A 25466-nucleotide genomic window follows, 5' to 3' on the forward strand; every position below is an offset into this window, starting at 1 on the left:
AGGCATTTATTGAAGCTACTGGGCATGGTTAAAACTCAAGACAGCGTAAGCACAATTATTCCAGATATTACAGGTTCCGACAAGTAAAGAATTTTTATAGTCATGCCACAAATAAGCTATATATTGATTATTGACCATTTGTGACATGCTATAACGAGCAAAAATTTAAAAAAACTAATAGGTAGGTTTAAAATTAATAAATACAAATGTATTCTGGCAGTGAATGAGTTAATTATGCTTTCTATTTGCAAAACTCCTCAACCTTAACACAAAATAAGAAAAAAAGTGAATTTTTACGAAATTTGCGGGATTTCCCGGGATATTTCCCGGGTTAAAAAAACAACCGGGATCCCGGGATCCCGTTTCAGAAACCCTAGTCATAACAGTTAGTCCCATTGCTAGTGTAGGTCTGTGTTACTGGTCTTTGTTAAGAATTTTTGTCAGTTTGTTTAAAATGCCATTGATGTGTGTTCCTTACAATAAGTCAAACTACATAGGTCATGAGAAAGTTTCTGAGTTCTCATTTCTGAAAGAGTTATCCTAAGAAGCCAAATAGTTGTGATCAATCCTAAGGAACAATTTTAATCCTACTAAGTCATCTAGAGTAGGTATTTTCATATTATTTATTGTATAAAATTATTTCACTTTAATCAAATTTATAAAAATAATAAGGCCACACAAGATAAAATAGATAATCAGTTTCTAGAACTTTTAGATATTTTAAATGAATGTCATTACTCAAAATCAATCCTTTCTCTGCATTCTGGACAAATTCCGAATATGAGTCATAAGCTTTAACTTACAATTAGAAATAAGTTTTAAAGAATTTACTATTGAAATTTCTACAATACCATGTTAAGACTAGTTCTTTACATTTAATTTTTAAAGTAATTAAAAATTATAAGATTTATTATAAGATTTCTTTTAGTACAAAATAATTATAATATTAGGTTCAATATAATTGTTTAATGAAATAAACAATTATATTGAACCTAATATTATAATTTAGCTTTAATTTAATTGAACCTAATATTATAATTTTTAACTTTATTTCATTATGAACACATAGATATAACTGTTTTAACTCTTTTTTTATCTAAAAAAAAAAAGGGCAATTTGNAAAGTGCTCCCTATCAGTGACTCATGGATGGAATCAGAGCCGATCTTGGTAGGTGTGTGGTGCATGCATGCATGCCAAATCCCGAGGGTGCCGATATCAGTTAACATCAAATGCCTCTTTTGTCATATCACTAGTATATCTCAAAGGATGCGACAGAGTTGTAAATTTTAAACGTTTCTCATCATAGCTGTAAAAATCTAAATACAGTGGAACCCCGGTTAACGAACGTCCTGGTTAACGACCAAATCGGTTAACGAACTTTAATTTTGCAAAAAATTTGTCTCGGATAACGAACAAAATTCGGATAACGAACGTAACGGTATTTTGTGTCAAATTTTAGTTGGTGTTAGGCATGCGCGAGTTAAGCATTGCTTTTCCGAGTGTTTGTGCTATGCTTCTTTTTTCAGTTTTGTGATTTATATATTTAATCGATATGGCATCCAAGAAAGAAAAAAAGTCATAGTGGCAATAGAAAACGACAACGCAATATAAACGACAATGCGCTATCGCATTTGAGAAAAATTTTGATTAAAATAGTAAGACAATCAACTTTAGATCAATTTCTTGTTCCTTACGGAAAGAGTTTGTTTGTTTCTTAAGTTATGGCAACGCAACACTTGGGCGATCTGCCTAGGGGAATGCCTTCTGGTAGGTGTTTTTAAGGGAATCTGGCCCCTATTTAGGCATTACAGACGTGGAGAAAACCCAGAAAACTTCACGTGGCCAGCCCATCTGAGCGAGATGCAAACCCACGAATGAACTCTCCGTGTTCAAGGTACGAAGACCACTTAGCCACTGGTGGGTTTCTTTTACCGAAAGAGACTTCGACTCGAAGAATCTTCCGATGAAGTGCTACCCGTTAATTTTTTGGAGGGGATTCCCCTTCTAAGCATTAAGGTTCGTATATCTCCACTTTTCTGCTACCAACTACAACAAACGAAGGTATGTACAGTGCTAGTTTATTAAACAAAGTTTACATGTTTGTTGCTGTAATGATAGATACTATGTTTTCCTACATTTTCATCAAAGAAAATTACTGTATATTACAAATAAAATCACAAAAATTTCGGAGACTAGAACGGATTAATTGCATTTGCATTAATTTCTATGGGAAAAATTGCTTCGGTTAACGAACAATTCAGTTAACGAACGGAGTCGCGGAACGGATTAAGTTCGTTAACCGGGGTTCCACTGTATGTTAAACTTAATAGATTGTCCGTCTTTTGTTTTCTAACTAATTCGTTTTAAGGACCAGGTGTTGTCCACGGAAATTTCCAAAATTTACAACTTTTCGGTCACTCTCGTTGAACTGGAAAAATTTCTGTCTTTATTACATCTAATACAGTATTTCAAAGAAATCAGTCCCCACTGTACTCAGCTATAGATTGGTTTGGTTAAGCTTTTGTTTAAGTAATATTCCAGCTCTTTTGTCAGAGTTTTGTTTACGTCCCCAATTCCCTAATCGCTTAATTATTTAACTACTTCTTAAGTAGAAATAAGTCGAAACCGGTTACTTTGTACTCAAATATTTGTAGTCTCGGGAAAAAAGTGGAAAAACAAATTTTTATGACAAACAGATACATAAATCGTAAATTTAAGGAAAATAAATTCTAGAGCTTTTTCTGTACCTAGTGCATCTCTCTCATTCATTAAATTTAGTTGTAAATGACGCTGTCGAAGTAACTGTTAATTTTTTAACATTATACAAGAATTGTACATGATTTTTTTCTACATTCCCTTAAAGATGGGATTTATGAAATCGTAATATCACCAGTTTAACATTGAAATCTGTGAGTAATATAAAATCAAAGAGCGAAATAAAAATATCAAATATTTTAATGGATTTTTTTAACTCTTGTCAACTATACAGAACTATTGTAAAAACATACCAGTAAATTCCTATCGGTTGGGTTAAGTTATAAATCTACTCGTTATTCACATAATCGGCCAAATATCTAGCGGGCAGGCGGCTAACAGCCCAGAACCGGTCCCGGATAGAATTGGAAGCGTTATATGTGTAGCATCAATCCAAGGTCGTAGGCTTCCACTGGCTAAACCAGGTGAGACTGGTGCTCTGTAAAGCACGTGCGCAAATCTGGCTTTTTGGAATCTGACAATACAGAGATTCCACTCTGCCACTAATATTTGAATATACAATAGCAATCTTATCTTTTTTTCACGTGTAGTATAGAAATTTGTAACAAGATACATAATGCAGTTATAATAAAATATTGTGCGATTATTTTCATATAATTAAAATTAATATGTATTTATTTTTTATAAAATATAAGGGAAGCGGCGCTTCCACCGCTTCTAATGACGGCACGCCACTGTGCCCTGCAGAACTACATTATCAATATACAGTTCAATGACAATATCCATGTGAAAACAACACTTAAGATTTTCTTCAAAGAAAAACTCGTCATTCTATGCTCAAGGGATTAAAAGTTTGTAGCAAAGATGGTAAGATGTGATTGATATTGATGGTGATAATTACCTACAAAACTGAACTATAATCATTATTGAATTAACTGTCAATGAAATTTTTTCAAATTGTCAAAATTTCACTCTTACAACCTGGTTGTGTGTGTGTTGTGAGTGTGCGCACATGTGCTTATACACGTATTTGTGTTGACATCTATTTTGTTTAATATCTCAGAAGGAGATAAAAATTAAGAAATGAAACTTGGCATGATAAGTTGTATATAACGGGCATTTAATGCTATTAAATTTTGATGATTAAAGGTCAAGAGGTAGGAAAATATGGGTCATATCTCAGCTGGGGTAAGGCTTAATGAAAATTTTACTCATTATTAGCATTCAAAATATTTTTAGAAACTAATTTCTATCCTCAAAATTATGCCTTTTGCCCTTTCATAATAATTAATAATATAAAAGTTATTTTTAAATAACATCTCATAACATATGGCACTTGTTGCTGAATTTTCTTAACAAATATCAATTCTTACTGAATAAATATTTATCTTAAAAACCTTTTGCTTTAATTTTTCTAATCTTAAATTCTGTTTTTCTTTTTCCATTTCTTTCATTTGTAATCTTTCTTTTACTTTTTTCTCTTTTTCTTTATCTTTTTCTTGAAAATATTGAATACTGTAATTTATATGATTGCTACTATTTTTTACATCTAAGGATTCATTCATTTTCAATTTATGTTGTTGGTATTTCCTTACTTTTTCACAATTTCTTTCCTATAAAATAATTTGAATAATAATTCTATATAATGAATCCTAACTGAGAAAATATTTTTAATCTTTTTTATAAATTAAATAATAAATATCAGAAAAAGTTTTAGATAACTATAAAATATTAAATTAATATTAAAATATAATTACAATTTTAATTGAAATTTTCATTTAACATTATCAGAATCAAAAATATTCTTTATTTTAGAGTTCACAAGCTTTATTGTAAATATACTCATTAACAAAATAAGTTGTGCACTCAACCGATTACTGCAAAACTCAGCTTAAATCTGACACAGAGAGAGAAGTAAATAATTACAGTTGTGATTTTATTGCACATCAGCTAATTCCACTAGTCTCTTAAAACTGCTATCCAAGTACTCTGTAAAAAGCCTTGAAGAGATTTGTTGTATTTAGAATTTTCAGTGTATCTGTTGTTTAGAGGTTTTTAAATGTCAGGCATGCCTGTAAGATGCAGTCAAAAACATTGTGTATAGCTCATGAAGTTTGAGAAAAGATACATCACAGGCTGAGGAAAGCAGGATGGTTATTTTGCTGAATTGCCCACCATCTGGGTTTTCCTGATCTGACTATGAGGAGCTGTTGGGGGCAGTGAATATGTGAGAGCATACATGTTGATTGTTGGGCTGCAATTTGAAAAAATTTAGACCTATAAATTCCGTCTGCCTGCTGTCTGTCCTTCCTTTAATCTTGAGAATGGTGTTAGATGAAAGTCAAGACCAGATGAAGGCTCCAATTAACTATGTACGAACTTCTAGTTTGCATGGTCAAGTTATTTCAATTCAAAAATTACCTCTGAAAGGAGTTAGACAGATGACTGGCACTACTCTATTGCTAACAGGATTTACAGTACAAGGACAAGATACTACTAATTTGAGGTGGAGTTAAAAATTGCAGCCTGACATTGTGACAATGCCACAATAAATAATTGCTAATTAAGCTTGTAGGAGATTATGATATAACTGGTTAAAGAACAAGAAAGTTTGTATATAGTTAATCGGGGTCTCCTGCCGCTATGCTTTTCATATCTGGTCTCCACTTTCATCTATNAAAAAAATAAGTATGAGTGTTTCCTCAGAAAATACTGTACTGTACTTGTATGTATTGTTTACTTGAGAATACAACAGAGAATAAACTGCCCAAATACCCTTAAACAAAGGAAAAGTACATTCTTTATGAAGGCCTAGAGCTTTTACTACATGAAAATGAAAATTAATGAATACACTGTGTACAATAATTTACCTGATAAGACAGACCTCAGAAAAATACTTTATGAGGCATAAAGCTGTCTATAATGAAAATTAATTAACTAAGGATTTTTTTGCCCTGCCAGGGTGTGGCCGAGTTATCTGGAATGCTGAGTTTTCGAGACTCTACTGTACAACTTGTCTAATAGAAAGTCAGTGCTAGAAAAGGAGAGAGTAAAAAGATCACTGGATTTCCACCAGACATAAGCACCACTAATCTTTTATTATGTAATAGAAAAACATGCTACAAAATTGTTATGACATAATGCAATCTATACATATATACATTATATTTTTTTAATAATTTCAATTGTTGTATTCTAACAACACATACAAGGAAGGCAAGCTCTGGACAACCCAGAAAAACCACCAGAAGACAATAGTCTGATCAAGAAACAAGCACAAACAACCACAATAGAATCTTTGTCCACCATTCAGACACATGTGCAAGCCTTGCTACAGAACACTATCTCTTCCTGTACCATTGGCATATAACTGCTACAAGTCCTGCAAATAAATCCAATATCATCAACTTCATTTGCATTGATTTGTGACAGAAAACATGGACTGCTATGGATCAGCAGTGTCTCATCTTTAGCAACAAATCCCAGTTCTGTTTGGGAAAAGATGACCACCATGTTAGCATGTAGAAGATTGCTGGTGAGCACTTCAATTCTACCTTTACTGTTGAGTAATACACTGCCCTATTGCTGGTGATCTGGTCTGGGAAGCCATCTCATATGACAATCAGTCATCTCTAGTAGCAGAAGGGATGTTGACTTTGATAGTATAGCAGTACATTCAGGCATACTGCACTCTCATGTGTTGCCTTTCATGGCAAGACTGCAAACAATCATTTTTCAACAAAATAATGCTCAGCCACACATAGCTAGGGTTTCTAGGAATGTCTCCTTTATGTTGCTACACTTCCTTGTATTACATGGTCTCCAGATTTGTTAGTCATCAAGCATTTGTGGGACCAGATAAAATGCCAGCTTTGGCATCTAAGAGTATGAGGAATCTGAACTGGTAGTTGCAACATCTGTGTGAAAATCTGCACAGGGTAGCATATAAATCTGCACAGGGTAGCTATGTTTACATACATTACCATATTGCCACATGTATCCAGGTAAGAGGAGGTCCTGCAAGGTACTAAAGTTTCCTTTAAACTGTAGCATCATTCCATAGGAAATTGTCTCTTTGCTATGATATAATAATCACTTATCATCATTGTTATTACATTCAGACTAATAAAGTTTCACTCAATTCCAACAACTCCTTCTTAGTGTGCAACTTTTTGTCAATAAACATATCTATATATATAAAAATGAATGTATGTCTGTGTGTCTGTCTGTCCTTCATGCATTACTACACCGTTTATCCGATTGCCGTGAAACTTTGGGAAGTTGTTTAATATACTCCGGCGAAGGTTTGTGGCATAGTACGATTGTCATGAAACTTTTGGAAAGTTTTTTAATACACTCCCACGAAGTACATTTATCCTACGATAGATGGCGCACGTTTACACGAGCATTCGAGCACTGTGTGTTAGATCGATTTCAAATTGTGAAGACCATTTCCCCCCTCCAAAAAATATCTCTATATATGCATTTGTGAACTGTTATTTACGATATTTGTAATAATTTTTGTTTAATCACTTTATTTCAACTTTTTTTTTGCTAATTATGTATTCGTTCAAACTTCGTTAAAACCTTAACTGTACCCCGAACAACAACCGAAGTCGTAGGAGGAAATTTTTCCTATTTTACCAATCTAGGAATTCCCCTTTTCCAAATTTTAATATCGACTCAAAATAATTTAAAAAGACAAATTACAATAAAACGGTTTATTATCCAACTATCAGAAATTTCACAACATGCCAAGGAAGAGAGGAAGGAGCAATTAAATAATTAAAATTATAAAGGATTTAAAAATATATATAAAAATGAGGAATATCGCACTTCTAACAATCTCTGTGAGTATGTGGGCTAAATTTAAAGAATCCGTGCTTCTCACATGTACAGTACAACTGTATGTGGCCAGCTCATGCGTCGGAAAACCTTCTGATTTATTCATGTACGCACTAGACGGAAAAACAAAAAATATCGTGTATCCACAAGCACTCCAATAAATAAATAGAATTGAAACGACACTTTGAAATGTTTTCCCAATAAAAATGAATAATAATAATAAGTTTCAATAAAAATGATAAAATGTAAATTTAATTTTATCATAACGAGTTTGCTTGAATTTCGTTTCTTCTGAGATCGCAGCAATGCGCAACGGGTAAGCTAGTATTAATATAAAAACTAAAATTTTTCCATATCTACAACTACTTTCTGATGAAAAATAATTTAGTTATTTAAAATGAATGCATTTTAATAATATAATAACATAATGTATTTTTTTCTAATAAGCACGTCCTCTAATAATATCCTGTAATAAACAATGCAGCTGCAAGATGAAAAAGTTATAGACAGCACCCTCTAATATTAAATGCACTTTCTATTAGAGAAAGATAAGGCTTATTGTAAATTGAAAAACTTGCACATTCTATTCAGTGTTGTCACTTGTACCATACATTGAAATAATGTGTGATTATATTGAGTGCTGAATTATGTTCAAATAATAAGAAAGTAAAAATGTTATCAGATTTATTCTGTTAAGAGTCAGCCTTTGATAATAGTTCCAGCTAATTCCCAATCAACAAAAATTCACAAATGTCCAAACCTTAAGGATCCACAATTGCTAGTGGTGATAACTAGAAAAAATCACTGAGCCACTCTGTGATGAGTCTGCCACGACATTGTGAGTACTGTATTTCAGTTTTGGATGGGCATATTCCACACTGACAGGTCTCTCTCTGCCTGGGTATTAGTAAGCACTTTCCATTCAACTAGGTCCAACTACTATATGCATCTTTTAAATCAAAGATCTGCTTTTATTGTTTTGATTTGTAAAATCCTACAAGGTGTTTTGATTTACTCTATGATAGATGTTGAGTAATACAGAGGCTATATTCTGGTCATTTATCTCTTGTCTCTTCTTTCAGAAATGAATGACATCAAAAGAAGAGACAAAATTCATCTTTCAGAGACAGAGGTGATTATGGTCACTTGTAATGATCTCATCTTTATTGTTGACATCACAATTCTATTAGGTTGATTATACATATTCAGGTTATCTGTACATATAACAGAGTACAGAGTTTTAACCAATAAAATTGTAAAATTTTTGAGAATACAGAGTACAAAATTATAGATCACATGGTAAGGAAAGCATGTAGTTTTGACAAAGATATGTATTTATAAAATTTTTATAGATTGTAATTTTAAAATGTTTCAGGTAATTTTTTTTAACAAATAGAAATTATAATTACCTAAGTTAATTAGAAAAGCATGCGTACTTAGTAAAAAAAGAAATTTGATCATAATATTTCAAAAAAATTACTTACAGAGATAATTGTCTGGAAGTAATGGATAAGATTAACAGCATATTCAATGGTTCAATAATTGACTTAGAATTATTAAAAAAGATGGAGTCAGTGGCATTCCCATGTAAAATGTAAAGTGGCTGCTTTAAGCTAAAAGATCAAAAGCATTATCTCTATCTCAAAATACTCTTTTCCAAAATAGAGAACATTCAGTAATATCATTGTATATCATGAGTATCATCCAATCATCCATATTGGATATAACAAAATCAAAGTTACAGATGGAAAGACCAGTTGGAAGATGAGAGAATCTTTGAGAGAAAAAAGTCATCCAGAATCAATTTCAGAAGAGATGATCTCTTGAGACATAAAACAAATGTTCAGCCAATCAGCAACCAGCTTGTGACATAGACATTGTCTCTCAAAGACGAGAGATGATGACCAGAAGACCATCAGAATACAGCCCCAGTTTTTGGCATATTTGTCTGCATTCATTTACAGTTCTCTCTATTTATATACAAATGTCATCAGTCCTTAATTTTGAGCACTGGTGTAGTAATCACCCTCTGAAAGTAAGTGCATTCTAATAGTGCAGCTTCAATATGAAAAAGGTTATAAACAGAGCACAGTATTTATTAATTTTCAATAAACATATGAAAAAGTAATGTTAAAACATTCTTTTGGAATTTTTAAAATAAATACCCTATATTTCAAATTTCTATGTCTAACATAAATATTTTCAAAAATACATTACTGAATGTTTTTCCTGAATATTCTAAATAACTTTTTTTAAATAAAATGTTATTTGGAAGTAATTATAGAATTTATCTGACTTCTATAAAAATTCTATTCATTTTTTATGGTAATACTTCATTGATTAAATTAAATCTAATTTGTTTTGATGAATTAAAAAAATAAAATATTTCAAAACTTACTTGTTCCTTTTTCTTTTTTTCTTTTAGTTTATTTTCTTGAAGTGCTAACTGTTTTTGATTCTTTTCATTATTTTTTTGTTGTTCTTCCTTTCTTAACTACATATAATAAAAAAATCCAGACCAGATTAGTCCACATCTTCAAATGTCTTGTAAGCAATTGTATATATATATATATAAATAAATAAATTCAATAATGATTGATCAGATAGCACAGAGAAAGTTACAAAATTTTATTGAGCAAGTAATTTTATTTGTAATTGACTTGATTGTGTACCTTGTACACAGAACATTATTCTAATGCTTTCTAATGCTTTGTGACAATTTTCAAATCCATGTCATCTATTATCATACATTTATCCCATCCCACCTAAAAAGTGAGACATAGTAAACATTATTAAAATTTGCTCACAGACAGAAGTACTGTATGTATGAATTTAAATCTACAAATTTAGTTGCATATTACAAGTGCTTTTAACATGCGTAATGCATATTTCCAGTATTTTAACATGCACATATCTGGTCTTAGTAATCATAAGCCTTTCTGTCTCCCAAAGAAGCAACCCTGAGCTACATAGCACTCTGATGATCCCTGCCAAATACTCTTGGCTGAGATCATTAGAATGCTTACCATCTTCCTTCTGGATCCAAGACTGATTGATGGTGTCTGTGTCTTTTATGTATTATGTTATATGTATATAAGTTTAGTACAGATTTAATGAAATAGTGCTTTTATCTGAAAGAGTTACAGCTTTGTGTAATTGTGATGCTTTTTGTTTTTATAGAAAAACTGTCACATTTAGTGTTGTGAAGATTTACTACATCTGAAGTGCCTCATCCTCTCTCTTTATGTGGAAGAATCCACATTTCTATGAAAGATTTAGGATAGTGTTCATTAATTTTAAGTAATGTTGTTTATGTTTTCTTTCTAAGTTGATCTATTGGTCCATGTGTGTCCAATATATAACTCCAAATGAATGCGAGTATTTGGACAATTTGTGTTTATTGCTTCAAATGTGTATTTTGCTTTCAGTTCTGTTGTGAGTATAAAATGAAATATTAAAAATAAATATTACCTTCCAAAGTGCAATAGCTTTTAACTTCTTGGTTCTTATCATTTCATCATTTAAATTATTTTTCATCCCTACTAATTTTTTTTCTTTTTCATATATAAACTTTTTTGTTTGTTCCTTTAAACAAAAATAAGGTGAATGATTAATTTAATTTAATATATAATATTCATATTATTCACAAGTCTAACATTTTAAGTCAATTAATTTTTAACTCATAGATAATATATTTTAAAAACATTAAACATTTATAAAAAAATAAATTATAATAAACATTGATTATTTCAGTAAAATAAAGTGATAGTAGAAACTCATAAGGTTAATTAATCTGTTGACTTTGTAGTACTGTACTGTACATTAACAAATTCAACTAGTTATTATTTTTTAAAATGTGTTGATGTAATGCAAAAGAGCTACCATTATGCCTAAATCCTTATATTACTTATATTAGAGCTACTATTGATAAACAATAACAGATGTCTATTAAAGTCAATAAATCTTTTAGTGTGTGTAATCCTTAATTCTGAAATCATAGAAAACTGCAAATTTATGGTAAAGTGCTTATAAATTCTCTATCTATTTTAATTTCTGTTAATGTGAAAGCTTTTCATGTATTATGTTTGTTATTTGGTTATGTCTATGTAAGTATAGTGGTACCTCGGTATACATCTGCTTTAGAATACATCCAATTCGGAATACGTCCTGTTTGGACAAAACAAATTTTGCTCGGTATACAACTTTTGTTCGATATATGACTTAATTCAATTATACGTGCCATCTATGAACAAGTAGTACTATCGGTGTATTAGACCAGACTAGATGTTCACGGTGCCACAGTTTATAACTTTGTTAAATTTCTTTTTATTTTAATTTGTAAGTAAAATGTTATTATTTTTATTAATCATGAATTGCAAAAAGGCAACAGAAAAATAAAAAAATGATTAAAATCACAATGGAACTGAAAAAAGAGATCGTTGAAAAATATGAAGGTGGCATGCGTGTTCGAGATTTAACTGTTGCATACCGTATTCTGAGAATGACGATATTGACAATCATGAAAAATTAAGACATTATTAAATTTGCTAATGTTGCAAAAGGGGTTAAATCAATTTCTAAACAGAGATTGAAGACATTAGATCATGTTGAGAAATTGCTTTTGCTTTGGATAACTGAAAAACAGTGTGCTAGAGAGTGTATCAGAAACAATTATTTGTGAGAAAGCTAAAAAGATACATGTTGATCTCATGAAAAATCAAGCAGGAACTAGCCAGGAAAGCGAGGTGTTTAAAGCCAGCCATTTTTTTTACATGAGAATGGATTAATCATTTTTACATTACTTCTTATGGGAAAGGTTGGTTTGATATACATCCTATTCGGTATAAGTCCAAACACCAGGAACAGATTAAGGTTATATACCAACGTTCCACTGTAGTTTGTATTTGTGAATTTTTTGATGTTCTCAAGATTGTTGAGAATAGTCAAGAATGCAATTTATTTTATTTATTTATTTCTCAAAAAGACACTGTGGCCAGGTTGGCTTTTTACAAGCATCTTAAAAAAAAGAAAAAAAAAAAAAAACAGGACGCGAGCTGAGAAAGAAAATTACATTCTACATCAAGTCCAAAAAGTGATTGAGAACAAATATCACTGTGGCTTATTGTTTTACTAAATAAAATTAAAAAGTTCTATTATGCATTTTATTATTGATAAACATTTTAAAATCTCTCAAAATTCAAATGGTTGTTTTGGTAAATTACAATTTTGCAATTTAAAACTATTTAAATATTTACTTTTGTAAATTGTCAATATTAATATACAGGCATACTCTGCAAAATGTCTCCCAATTTTCCAGATAGAATATCTTTTGATTTTTAACACACAAACTTCATAAAATGTATGTATCTCTGAATACAATGTTTTTTAAGAAAAGCTTATATTTATGTTCCAAAAAATCATTACAATCTTTCAACAGAACATTAGGAACCTCCTAAACTGATTAAACCAATAATATCCATACTAAAATCTTCTTTTGAACTTTATGCAAGAAACATCTGCAGCTACATTAGTAAAATATCAAGATCACATACAAAGGTTTTCAAAACCATGCTGAGTATCAACATATGTAGTCTTTATAATACAGTAAGCAGACTGTACCAATACATGTGTGTAGAAAGTAACTATTTGATAACAACCACAGTAATTGTCTGATATTCTGATAGCAATATTTTAGTTGTTTTATATCTTAACATGACAGTTTGATACATACAGAAATGCATTTTAGTTATGTTTTAGGAAATTGATTGGAGATTTTAGGTTGATATTATAACACATTACACATTCATTAACAAAACAGTTACACATCAAGGAGGCACTGGAATCAAATAAAATTTTATTACTGCAAATGTAATGGCAATGGTAATAATTAATTACAGTATCTAAGTTTCTAAGGTTACTAAGGGATAGCTAAGCAACAATTTCCTATGCAACTGAAAGGAACTCTTAATACCTTATAGGACCTTCTTTTTCCTGGATTCATGCAGTGATACAGTTGAGCATGGAGGAATACAGGCATTGAATACTATCCTGCAACATATTTTCCCACAAATGTTATAACTACAGTAGAATCTAGTTTAAATGAATTGCTCAGGCTGCCAAAAATCAACTGTTATTCCAAAAATCCATTACATTGCAAACAGTGATTTCCCAAACAGACAGGAAAATATCCATTATTTAACCTGTACTTATAAGAAACACCTGTACTTGAAATTATTCAGTCTCTTGGGATCTCTTAACCTCCTTATTCTATAGAAATATGTATGTTACAGGATTTATATTATGCCATAAGTATGTACAACAAAGCTGGGAGAAACAGTATAAACTGTACACACAAAAAGAGGTAAATTATGTATGCTCATTAACCCTACACTCACCTACACAATTTGTTAAAAACCTCATCCATCTTGGTTTGTTTTGATTCATTTTTCTGTCTATTGAATAAAACAAGTTTGATATTAGCAATATCATGTACAACCCATAAGGAAAATCTTCACAACTTGAAAAGATTTGATGGCCTCACTAAATATTGACACAACACTTGAACCAGCGTCAGAATGTTTGATATTGTATCAGCCTGCTGACTCTGTTCATACAATACTTCAATTGTACATATCCTAGATGTAACAAGTGCATCATAAAATTCTATAAATTCCCAGAAACACCTTAATATTAACTATATGTTGAAAAAAATGCAAAATTTATAATAGATAAGACTAGAAAAAAAATCCATTATTCTGAGAAATCTGTTGTTCTGCAATCCATTCAAATGAGATTCTACTGTACCACATTTCCATCAGATCAATATTGATATATGGCAAAACTGGCATCCCATCTGATCCCAAAAATGCTCAATGGGCAACAGATTGGAAGACTGAAAGTGTAAACTTTAAAACTAAAACTCACTAAAATATCAATAACTATTAAAACATAAACAAATAAAGATAAAATTGAATTATAATATTAAATACAGCTAGGGGTGAATTCTCTGGTCTTCCTTAGCATGTGTCACATGCTTAATTAAGAGAAAGTTTTGACTGTCAATATACTTTTCATATGAGAAAAAATATGCCAATAATAATTTATTCTAACATATAAACTCTTTTATCATTCATGTTAGCATTTACATTGACACCTAGTGGCTAACCGTTTTAAGTCAGTGTGATGCTTGCAGGAACTCGATGCACGCACACTTGCAGCAAATAAGTGTGTGTGCATGACGTCATTCAAAGCATTTAACAAGGCCAGATTGTATTGAAAGCTTGTGGTACTCAGTCAGCATACATGTATTATGTGGTTTCAAATATAAGTTGTGAATTGTTGAGAGTTATGTATGTTGTCACTATATGTTTTTTTTTTCAGACCAAATAACGTTTCTGCATATTATTTAATGCAGGGGTCACCAAACTTTTTTACAGCAAACCAGATAACTGAGAAAACGACAAACATGGGCTGCATAATCCTTTTGTTCAATACAGTATACTGAATACACAAAAAATAAAGAAAACCAATGTATTTATTTACCAACACACAAACATGATCGCTGCAGCAAGCTCGTAATTGCTTTTCATAGAAACTTCATTGCAGGTACAGTGCTTACACAAAAAGTGCTCTGATATCCAAAGTTGCTGAATTTTTTATTTCACTGATTTTCCTAAAAATTATATTACTGTCAGATGCAAAAATCAAATTGGACCATTTCTGGCATTTTCACTTACATTTATTTTAATTCTTCTCTAACTGCACTTAACTAATACTCAAACCTTGACACAAACTTTTAAAATGTATTTTAATTAATTTTTTTACTTACATTTATTTTAATTTTTTTCTACATAATAAGTTCATCTACAATCTATGATATTTCCATATAAATAATTATATTTTAGCCCATTTTGGCACAGTGCAGCAGCAGGCCAGATGAACTGGCCTGCAGGTCATAGTTTGGTGACCCCTGGTTTAATGCTAGAGATAGGCCCATTATTCCTATTATAACTTTCAGATTGCCCAAAAATTTTGGTCAGGATTTGCCCCTGAATATAGCAGATACACCTGCACTTATAGACATAACACAGCTAAATGTACAAAAATTCATGGAAGCATAAACAGAAAATCAACAGTGGATAGATGTATATGGCTGTACAGCAAAACTCAGCATTGACAGGTCACAGAATTTCATACAATACTTTTCATGCTTTAAATATTCTTTCAGCATCTTTAGCATCAATACATGTATGTCTTCTGGATGTTTCTTTAAATATTTCCAATAGCTCTAACACTTTCAGCTCAGAATAGTCAAGAGCTGGACACAATAAGGTAGTTCTATAAATCTACCAGTTTCCCTGAAGTAAAAAATTTAATATTTTGTTCTATTTGTTCCTGATGAAGATCTATAAATTAGATCAAAAATATAAGCAGTAAAGGTTAAATTTATCCTAAAAGTCTAAATGTGTTTTTATTTATGATTTGACATTTTATCCAATTTCTGTGATTGAAGAATTTTTTTTATTTAGTGATTACATCATATTACAATTTTTAACTGTGAATGTTTTATACTATTAAAATGTAAATAAAGTCTTTCCCTTATTACAAACATTTATTGTGCAAAAACTGTTACATTGTAATTTTCTTTTAATTTTTTTATAATTTCTTTCAATTGATAATATGAAATAAAAACATATACAGTGATTTTTTGATCATCTTAAATTTCTACAAGTAAAAACTGTAAAATATATTACAATGTAATACCTTTCCATAAAAAAAAAACAACATACTTTTTCTTTCTCAATTTTCCAGTTTAAAATTGCCGTCTGTTTTTTCTGTTTCTTTTCAAGATATTCTTTATACCACTTTTCATGTTCTTCAATATTTTCATATGATTTTCCAATAATATGTTTAGATAACTGCTTTAAAAATATATCCTGTGTCTATAAAATAAATAACATGTATTAAAGAAATCATGTAAATTGTTTAATTTAAAAAACATTCTATACAATTAAATTTTACTGAAATATTCTTAAGTTTACATTCTAAGTTTAAAAATGATACTGATATTGTTTTATTGCTGTTTTTAATTTTACTTAAAATATTGAAGTATTATGAATTATTATGTAGTAAACTTTAACTTTTGTAATAACTAACTGTTAAAAATAAATTATAAAAAATACATGTTGGCATCTCAAGTGCCACTGTATTTTTGCAGTAAAAAAATAATAATAATAATTTAAAATTTGGAGACAAGAGAAGCTTTGTAATGGCTATTTTGTACCAGTGTTTCATTCTGCATTAAACGTTTTATTTTTTGCAAAACCGCAGTACTTTCATATTTTTACAGTCCATTAAAGATCAACAAACATCTGGTCCATCAAGGCAGATCAAGAAGAAATGAGAGACAACTTCGTAAGCAAGTAAGATTGGATTAAACTTCATTAAGTCACCTATCCAAGATAGGAGGAATTTATCTGTCCATTATACATGACAGGCAGTTTAAAATGGATCAACTCGAGAAATTAAAGAAAAAAAACGCACTTCGATAAGAGCTACTGTGACGAAATTAATTAGTAAAGTTGATAATCTAATTGAAAGCGACGATAGAGAGACAGAAGCTCTTCTAGAAATACTAGATCAGTTTAGTCAAAAAGAAGAGTCATTGAAAACCTTAAATGGGAAAATTGAGTGTTTCATTACTAGCCCAACTGATTATGACACTGAAATAGTCAATAGTGAAGAATATGAAGACAAAATTATAAGTTATAAATTTAAGATCCAGTCTCATATTAAATGAATAGAAGCAGATTTGTCCGTAGTCATGGTGACTCAGGGCCTCGTAGCTCAAAATAACTCCACTAATATTAAACTGTTGGCGATTCCTCTACTGAAATTCTCTGGAAGATACGAAGAATGGAGTAAATTTAAAATGCAATTTGGTAATATCACTTCATCAAGCAAGCAACTATTGGCAGAACAGAAACTATATTATTTCAAGGTTGCTCTCATAGGGAAAGCTAAGAGTTTAGACACATTAAACGATTTGTTTGCTTCATTGTTTCAAACACTACAAGAAAGGTATGAAAACAAGAAATTATCAATAATAGTAGAAACCCATGTTAATGCAATTCTAGACTCTGTTAAACTAGCTTATGAGTCAGCAATGGGTTTGAGGAGTTTAATTGATAGCATCAAAAAGAATATGCAAGCAGAATCATCCTGTTTACAACTGTGATTCCTTTCTAAAGTTGGAAGACTCCTAAAGAAATGATGTTGTGGCCAAAAACAACCTCTCTCTCTGTTTCAATTGCTTAAGTGATCAGTATAAGTTATCCAATTGCAACTCCAAGAGCTGCTGTAAGATATGCCAAAAGCAACATAACACATTACTGCACCGAAAGAAACAAGCTATAACTGGTTCAAATGTGCCAGTGGTTGACAGCAAACTGACTCCAATCAAGCAGGATCTTAATCCCAACACAATAGAGTTTCGTGAAGGTATACCTCACTCACTGTCATGCATTGACAATGGAAATAAGACAGTAATTCTCTTGACAGCCATGACTTGCGTTTTAAATCATACCATCAGATCCAGCATTCAAGCACGCGCAGTATTGGACTCAGGCAGTATGTCAAATATCGTTACTAGAAATTTTGCAAGTCCCCACAAGAAAGAATCAATCTCACAGTCTCCAGTATAAGTGGAAATAAAACCTCAGTCAAGTTTAAGCTGTCTGCTACAATAATAAACAGCAATGGATCTATTTCTAAAAGCTAGAGTTCTTAGTGGTGCCAAGGATCACGGATTTGCTCCCTGTTTTCTCTCTACACATCAGCAAAACAGAAATCCCACATTAGTTAGCTGATCCAAGATTTGCTACACCAGACAAAATTGACATGCTTATTGAAGCTGAAGCATTCTTTGAAATAGTTAAGAACGATCAAATTTGTCCATAATGCAATAATAACCTAACATTTTTCAACACAGTTTTTGGATACATCACAACTGGATCTGCAGAATCTAATAATATTGTAGACTAATATCAGAGTTAGAGTCAGTCAATAAATGTTTACAAAGGTTCTGGCAAATAGAGACTCTTACAGAGGCTTCAAGTTTGATGAGTAAAGAAGAGTGTTGTGAAGAGCATTCTCAAAGAACTCACAGACGTAATGAGGACAGAAGATATATTGTGCAGATGGCAACCAAGGAGATACAAAACTAGGGAGAGTCAAAGAAGTTAGCATTGAGGAGATTGAATCAATTGTGGAAGAGACTATCAAAGGACTATCAATTAAAGGAGTTATATCAGAAATTCATGAAGGAATATTTGGATTTGGACCATATGGAAAAGGTGCAAGAGCCTCCTGTTGATCAGGCAGCAAACCCTATATGTTATTACCTTTCGCATCATGGTGTGTTTAGATCAGACAAAACCACTACAAAGTTAAGGGTAGTCTTCAATGCATCTGCTCCCACAACTTCTGGAATGAGCCTAAATGATCATCTCTTGAAAGATGAAGTAAAGGAAGATGTTTTCAAGATTATGACAAGATTTCAAAAATACAAATACGCATTTACAGCAGATATCCAGAAAATGTTTTGTCAAATTCTAATTGAGCACTCACAATGAGATCTCTTAAGAATTATTTGGAAGAATGAGGAAGAAGAAATGCCAGTCACCTACAGACTGAAAACTGTGACTTATAGGACTGCCAGTGCTCCCTTTCTAGCAGTGAGAACTCTTAAGCAGTTGGCTCAAGATGAAGCAATAAATATCTTGTTGCTTCATCATGAGCCAACTGCTTAAGAGTTCTGGCCTCTAAAACTATATTATGAGATGTCTACATGGATGACATCGTGTCAGGTCAGCAAGATTTCAATACTGCCCTTGAACTACAATCTCAGTTGTGCGATATGTTGAGCACATGTGAAATGACACTACACAAATGGAACTCTAATTCAATGAAATTGATGAACAGTAGTTCACCAGAAAATAAAATACCACAATCAATTGAATTTTATTTCCACTCAATTCAAAAAGCAATTGAGAGGAAGTAAAACAAAATTTTCATTATCTGAATTCAATGAAAAAAAGACTTAAAGTAGGAAATGTAGACAAAGAATTAGAACTTAAATGTTATGTTGACATCAACTGAAGAGGTGATCATACTTCCAAAAATCAAACATGGGATATTTACTCATGTTAAAAGGAAGTCCTATTTATTGGGTTAATAAAAAGTAATTGTATATACAGTGGGTGATCAGTTAACGAACATAATCTGTTCCAAGACTTTGTTTGCTATCCGAATTGTTCGTTAACCGATTATCGATTTACCATAGGTTTTAATGGGAATTTAATTAATTCGTCCTGGATAACCCCCAAAAATAAAAAAAATATATTCTTTCTTACTACGTTTATTTATATGTAATNGGAATATCGCACTTCTAACAATCTCTGTGAGTATGTGGGCTAAATTTAAAGAATCCGTGCTTCTCACATGTACAGTACAACTGTATGTGGCCAGCTCATGCGTCGGAAAACCTTCTGATTTATTCATGTACGCACTAGACGGAAAAACAAAAAATATCGTGTATCCACAAGCACTCCAATAAATAAATAGAATTGAAACGACACTTTGAAATGTTTTCCCAATAAAAATGAATAATAATAATAAGTTTCAATAAAAATGATAAAATGTAAATTTAATTTTATCATAACGAGTTTGCTTGAATTTCGTTTCTTCTGAGATCGCAGCAATGCGCAACGGGTAAGCTAGTATTAATATAAAAACTAAAATTTTTCCATATCTACAACTACTTTCTGATGAAAAATAATTTAGTTATTTAAAATGAATGCATTTTAATAATATAATAACATAATGTATTTTTTTCTAATAAGCACGTCCTCTAATAATATCCTGTAATAAACAATGCAGCTGCAAGATGAAAAAGTTATAGACAGCACCCTCTAATATTAAATGCACTTTCTATTAGAGAAAGATAAGGCTTATTGTAAATTGAAAAACTTGCACATTCTATTCAGTGTTGTCACTTGTACCATACATTGAAATAATGTGTGATTATATTGAGTGCTGAATTATGTTCAAATAATAAGAAAGTAAAAATGTTATCAGATTTATTCTGTTAAGAGTCAGCCTTTGATAATAGTTCCAGCTAATTCCCAATCAACAAAAATTCACAAATGTCCAAACCTTAAGGATCCACAATTGCTAGTGGTGATAACTAGAAAAAATCACTGAGCCACTCTGTGATGAGTCTGCCACGACATTGTGAGTACTGTATTTCAGTTTTGGATGGGCATATTCCACACTGACAGGTCTCTCTCTGCCTGGGTATTAGTAAGCACTTTCCATTCAACTAGGTCCAACTACTATATGCATCTTTTAAATCAAAGATCTGCTTTTATTGTTTTGATTTGTAAAATCCTACAAGGTGTTTTGATTTACTCTATGATAGATGTTGAGTAATACAGAGGCTATATTCTGGTCATTTATCTCTTGTCTCTTCTTTCAGAAATGAATGACATCAAAAGAAGAGACAAAATTCATCTTTCAGAGACAGAGGTGATTATGGTCACTTGTAATGATCTCATCTTTATTGTTGACATCACAATTCTATTAGGTTGATTATACATATTCAGGTTATCTGTACATATAACAGAGTACAGAGTTTTAACCAATAAAATTGTAAAATTTTTGAGAATACAGAGTACAAAATTATAGATCACATGGTAAGGAAAGCATGTAGTTTTGACAAAGATATGTATTTATAAAATTTTTATAGATTGTAATTTTAAAATGTTTCAGGTAATTTTTTTTAACAAATAGAAATTATAATTACCTAAGTTAATTAGAAAAGCATGCGTACTTAGTAAAAAAAGAAATTTGATCATAATATTTCAAAAAAATTACTTACAGAGATAATTGTCTGGAAGTAATGGATAAGATTAACAGCATATTCAATGGTTCAATAATTGACTTAGAATTATTAAAAAAGATGGAGTCAGTGGCATTCCCATGTAAAATGTAAAGTGGCTGCTTTAAGCTAAAAGATCAAAAGCATTATCTCTATCTCAAAATACTCTTTTCCAAAATAGAGAACATTCAGTAATATCATTGTATATCATGAGTATCATCCAATCATCCATATTGGATATAACAAAATCAAAGTTACAGATGGAAAGACCAGTTGGAAGATGAGAGAATCTTTGAGAGAAAAAAGTCATCCAGAATCAATTTCAGAAGAGATGATCTCTTGAGACATAAAACAAATGTTCAGCCAATCAGCAACCAGCTTGTGACATAGACATTGTCTCTCAAAGACGAGAGATGATGACCAGAAGACCATCAGAATACAGCCCCAGTTTTTGGCATATTTGTCTGCATTCATTTACAGTTCTCTCTATTTATATACAAATGTCATCAGTCCTTAATTTTGAGCACTGGTGTAGTAATCACCCTCTGAAAGTAAGTGCATTCTAATAGTGCAGCTTCAATATGAAAAAGGTTATAAACAGAGCACAGTATTTATTAATTTTCAATAAACATATGAAAAAGTAATGTTAAAACATTCTTTTGGAATTTTTAAAATAAATACCCTATATTTCAAATTTCTATGTCTAACATAAATATTTTCAAAAATACATTACTGAATGTTTTTCCTGAATATTCTAAATAACTTTTTTTAAATAAAATGTTATTTGGAAGTAATTATAGAATTTATCTGACTTCTATAAAAATTCTATTCATTTTTTATGGTAATACTTCATTGATTAAATTAAATCTAATTTGTTTTGATGAATTAAAAAAATAAAATATTTCAAAACTTACTTGTTCCTTTTTCTTTTTTTCTTTTAGTTTATTTTCTTGAAGTGCTAACTGTTTTTGATTCTTTTCATTATTTTTTTGTTGTTCTTCCTTTCTTAACTACATATAATAAAAAAATCCAGACCAGATTAGTCCACATCTTCAAATGTCTTGTAAGCAATTGTATATATATATATATAAATAAATAAATTCAATAATGATTGATCAGATAGCACAGAGAAAGTTACAAAATTTTATTGAGCAAGTAATTTTATTTGTAATTGACTTGATTGTGTACCTTGTACACAGAACATTATTCTAATGCTTTCTAATGCTTTGTGACAATTTTCAAATCCATGTCATCTATTATCATACATTTATCCCATCCCACCTAAAAAGTGAGACATAGTAAACATTATTAAAATTTGCTCACAGACAGAAGTACTGTATGTATGAATTTAAATCTACAAATTTAGTTGCATATTACAAGTGCTTTTAACATGCGTAATGCATATTTCCAGTATTTTAACATGCACATATCTGGTCTTAGTAATCATAAGCCTTTCTGTCTCCCAAAGAAGCAACCCTGAGCTACATAGCACTCTGATGATCCCTGCCAAATACTCTTGGCTGAGATCATTAGAATGCTTACCATCTTCCTTCTGGATCCAAGACTGATTGATGGTGTCTGTGTCTTTTATGTATTATGTTATATGTATATAAGTTTAGTACAGATTTAATGAAATAGTGCTTTTATCTGAAAGAGTTACAGCTTTGTGTAATTGTGATGCTTTTTGTTTTTATAGAAAAACTGTCACATTTAGTGTTGTGAAGATTTACTACATCTGAAGTGCCTCATCCTCTCTCTTTATGTGGAAGAATCCACATTTCTATGAAAGATTTAGGATAGTGTTCATTAATTTTAAGTAATGTTGTTTATGTTTTCTTTCTAAGTTGATCTATTGGTCCATGTGTGTCCAATATATAACTCCAAATGAATGCGAGTATTTGGACAATTTGTGTTTATTGCTTCAAATGTGTATTTTGCTTTCAGTTCTGTTGTGAGTATAAAATGAAATATTAAAAATAAATATTACCTTCCAAAGTGCAATAGCTTTTAACTTCTTGGTTCTTATCATTTCATCATTTAAATTATTTTTCATCCCTACTAATTTTTTTTCTTTTTCATATATAAACTTTTTTGTTTGTTCCTTTAAACAAAAATAAGGTGAATGATTAATTTAATTTAATATATAATATTCATATTATTCACAAGTCTAACATTTTAAGTCAATTAATTTTTAACTCATAGATAATATATTTTAAAAACATTAAACATTTATAAAAGAATAAATTATAATAAACATTGATTATTTCAGTAAAATAAAGTGATAGTAGAAACTCATAAGGTTAATTAATCTGTTGACTTTGTAGTACTGTACTGTACATTAACAAATTCAACTAGTTATTATTTTTTAAAATGTGTTGATGTAATGCAAAAGAGCTACCATTATGCCTAAATCCTTATATTACTTATATTAGAGCTACTATTGATAAACAATAACAGATGTCTATTAAAGTCAATAAATCTTTTAGTGTGTGTAATCCTTAATTCTGAAATCATAGAAAACTGCAAATTTATGGTAAAGTGCTTATAAATTCTCTATCTATTTTAATTTCTGTTAATGTGAAAGCTTTTCATGTATTATGTTTGTTATTTGGTTATGTCTATGTAAGTATAGTGGTACCTCGGTATACATCTGCTTTAGAATACATCCAATTCGGAATACGTCCTGTTTGGACAAAACAAATTTTGCTCGGTATACAACTTTTGTTCGATATATGACTTAATTCAATTATACGTGCCATCTATGAACAAGTAGTACTATCGGTGTATTAGACCAGACTAGATGTTCACGGTGCCACAGTTTATAACTTTGTTAAATTTCTTTTTATTTTAATTTGTAAGTAAAATGTTATTATTTTTATTAATCATGAATTGCAAAAAGGCAACAGAAAAATAAAAAAATGATTAAAATCACAATGGAACTGAAAAAAGAGATCGTTGAAAAATATGAAGGTGGCATGCGTGTTCGAGATTTAACTGTTGCATACCGTATTCTGAGAATGACGATATTGACAATCATGAAAAATTAAGACATTATTAAATTTGCTAATGTTGCAAAAGGGGTTAAATCAATTTCTAAACAGAGATTGAAGACATTAGATCATGTTGAGAAATTGCTTTTGCTTTGGATAACTGAAAAACAGTGTGCTAGAGAGTGTATCAGAAACAATTATTTGTGAGAAAGCTAAAAAGATACATGTTGATCTCATGAAAAATCAAGCAGGAACTAGCCAGGAAAGCGAGGTGTTTAAAGCCAGCCATTTTTTTTACATGAGAATGGATTAATCATTTTTACATTACTTCTTATGGGAAAGGTTGGTTTGATATACATCCTATTCGGTATAAGTCCAAACACCAGGAACAGATTAAGGTTATATACCAACGTTCCACTGTAGTTTGTATTTGTGAATTTTTTGATGTTCTCAAGATTGTTGAGAATAGTCAAGAATGCAATTTATTTTATTTATTTATTTCTCAAAAAGACACTGTGGCCAGGTTGGCTTTTTACAAGCATCTTAAATTAAAATCAACGAAAAAAGTATAAGTAAAACAAAAACCAGGATGCGAGCTGAGAAAGAAAATTACTTTCTACCTTAAGTCCAAAAATTAATTGAGAACAAATATCACTGTGGCTTAAAGTTATTTCCTTTTTTTACATTCTTTTTGAAGATTTCATAACTTGATATGCTTAAAAATAGATTATTAAAGTACCATTTTTAACAAGAATTTATTGTAGTGAAATTTCGTTACATGAATCATTGTAGAATAATAATAATCAAAACCAAAGATAATTAAAAAATACTTAAAGTCAACAGTAACAGGTATTAATTTTAAGTAAATCTAATGAGAAATATTTACAGATTAATTTCGGTTTCTATTTTTATTTACCGTCTGGATTACTACAAAGTAGGACAAAAATGAATTTAGATGTAGACTACTGTTGAGAAA

General features: G+C 30.6%; 1 protein-coding gene across 11 annotated transcripts in view; it reads right to left on the minus strand.

Moving 5' to 3' along the window:
- LOC111636456 (coiled-coil domain-containing protein 112-like) overlaps positions 1-25466 on the minus strand; it is a 63260-nt gene that overhangs the window by 8064 nt on the left and 29730 nt on the right. For 10 of the 11 annotated variants that reach the window (XM_023381712.1, XM_023381707.1, XM_023381709.1 and 7 more), the window contains 3 exons: positions 16351-16503; positions 11033-11146; positions 9960-10055 (listed from right to left, as the gene is read on the minus strand). In XM_023381712.1, the coding sequence (XP_023237480.1) occupies positions 9960-10055; positions 11033-11146; positions 16351-16503 (363 nt within the window). The remainder of the gene's footprint in view (positions 1-9959; positions 10056-11032; positions 11147-16350; positions 16504-25466) is intronic. The other variant, XM_023381710.1, reaches the window with a different exon arrangement.

The sequence above is a fragment of the Centruroides sculpturatus genome, unplaced genomic scaffold (assembly GCF_000671375.1).
Source record: "Centruroides sculpturatus isolate CEXI.00-Female unplaced genomic scaffold, Cexi_2.0 scaffold1048, whole genome shotgun sequence".
Taxonomy (NCBI): domain Eukaryota; kingdom Metazoa; phylum Arthropoda; class Arachnida; order Scorpiones; family Buthidae; genus Centruroides; species Centruroides sculpturatus.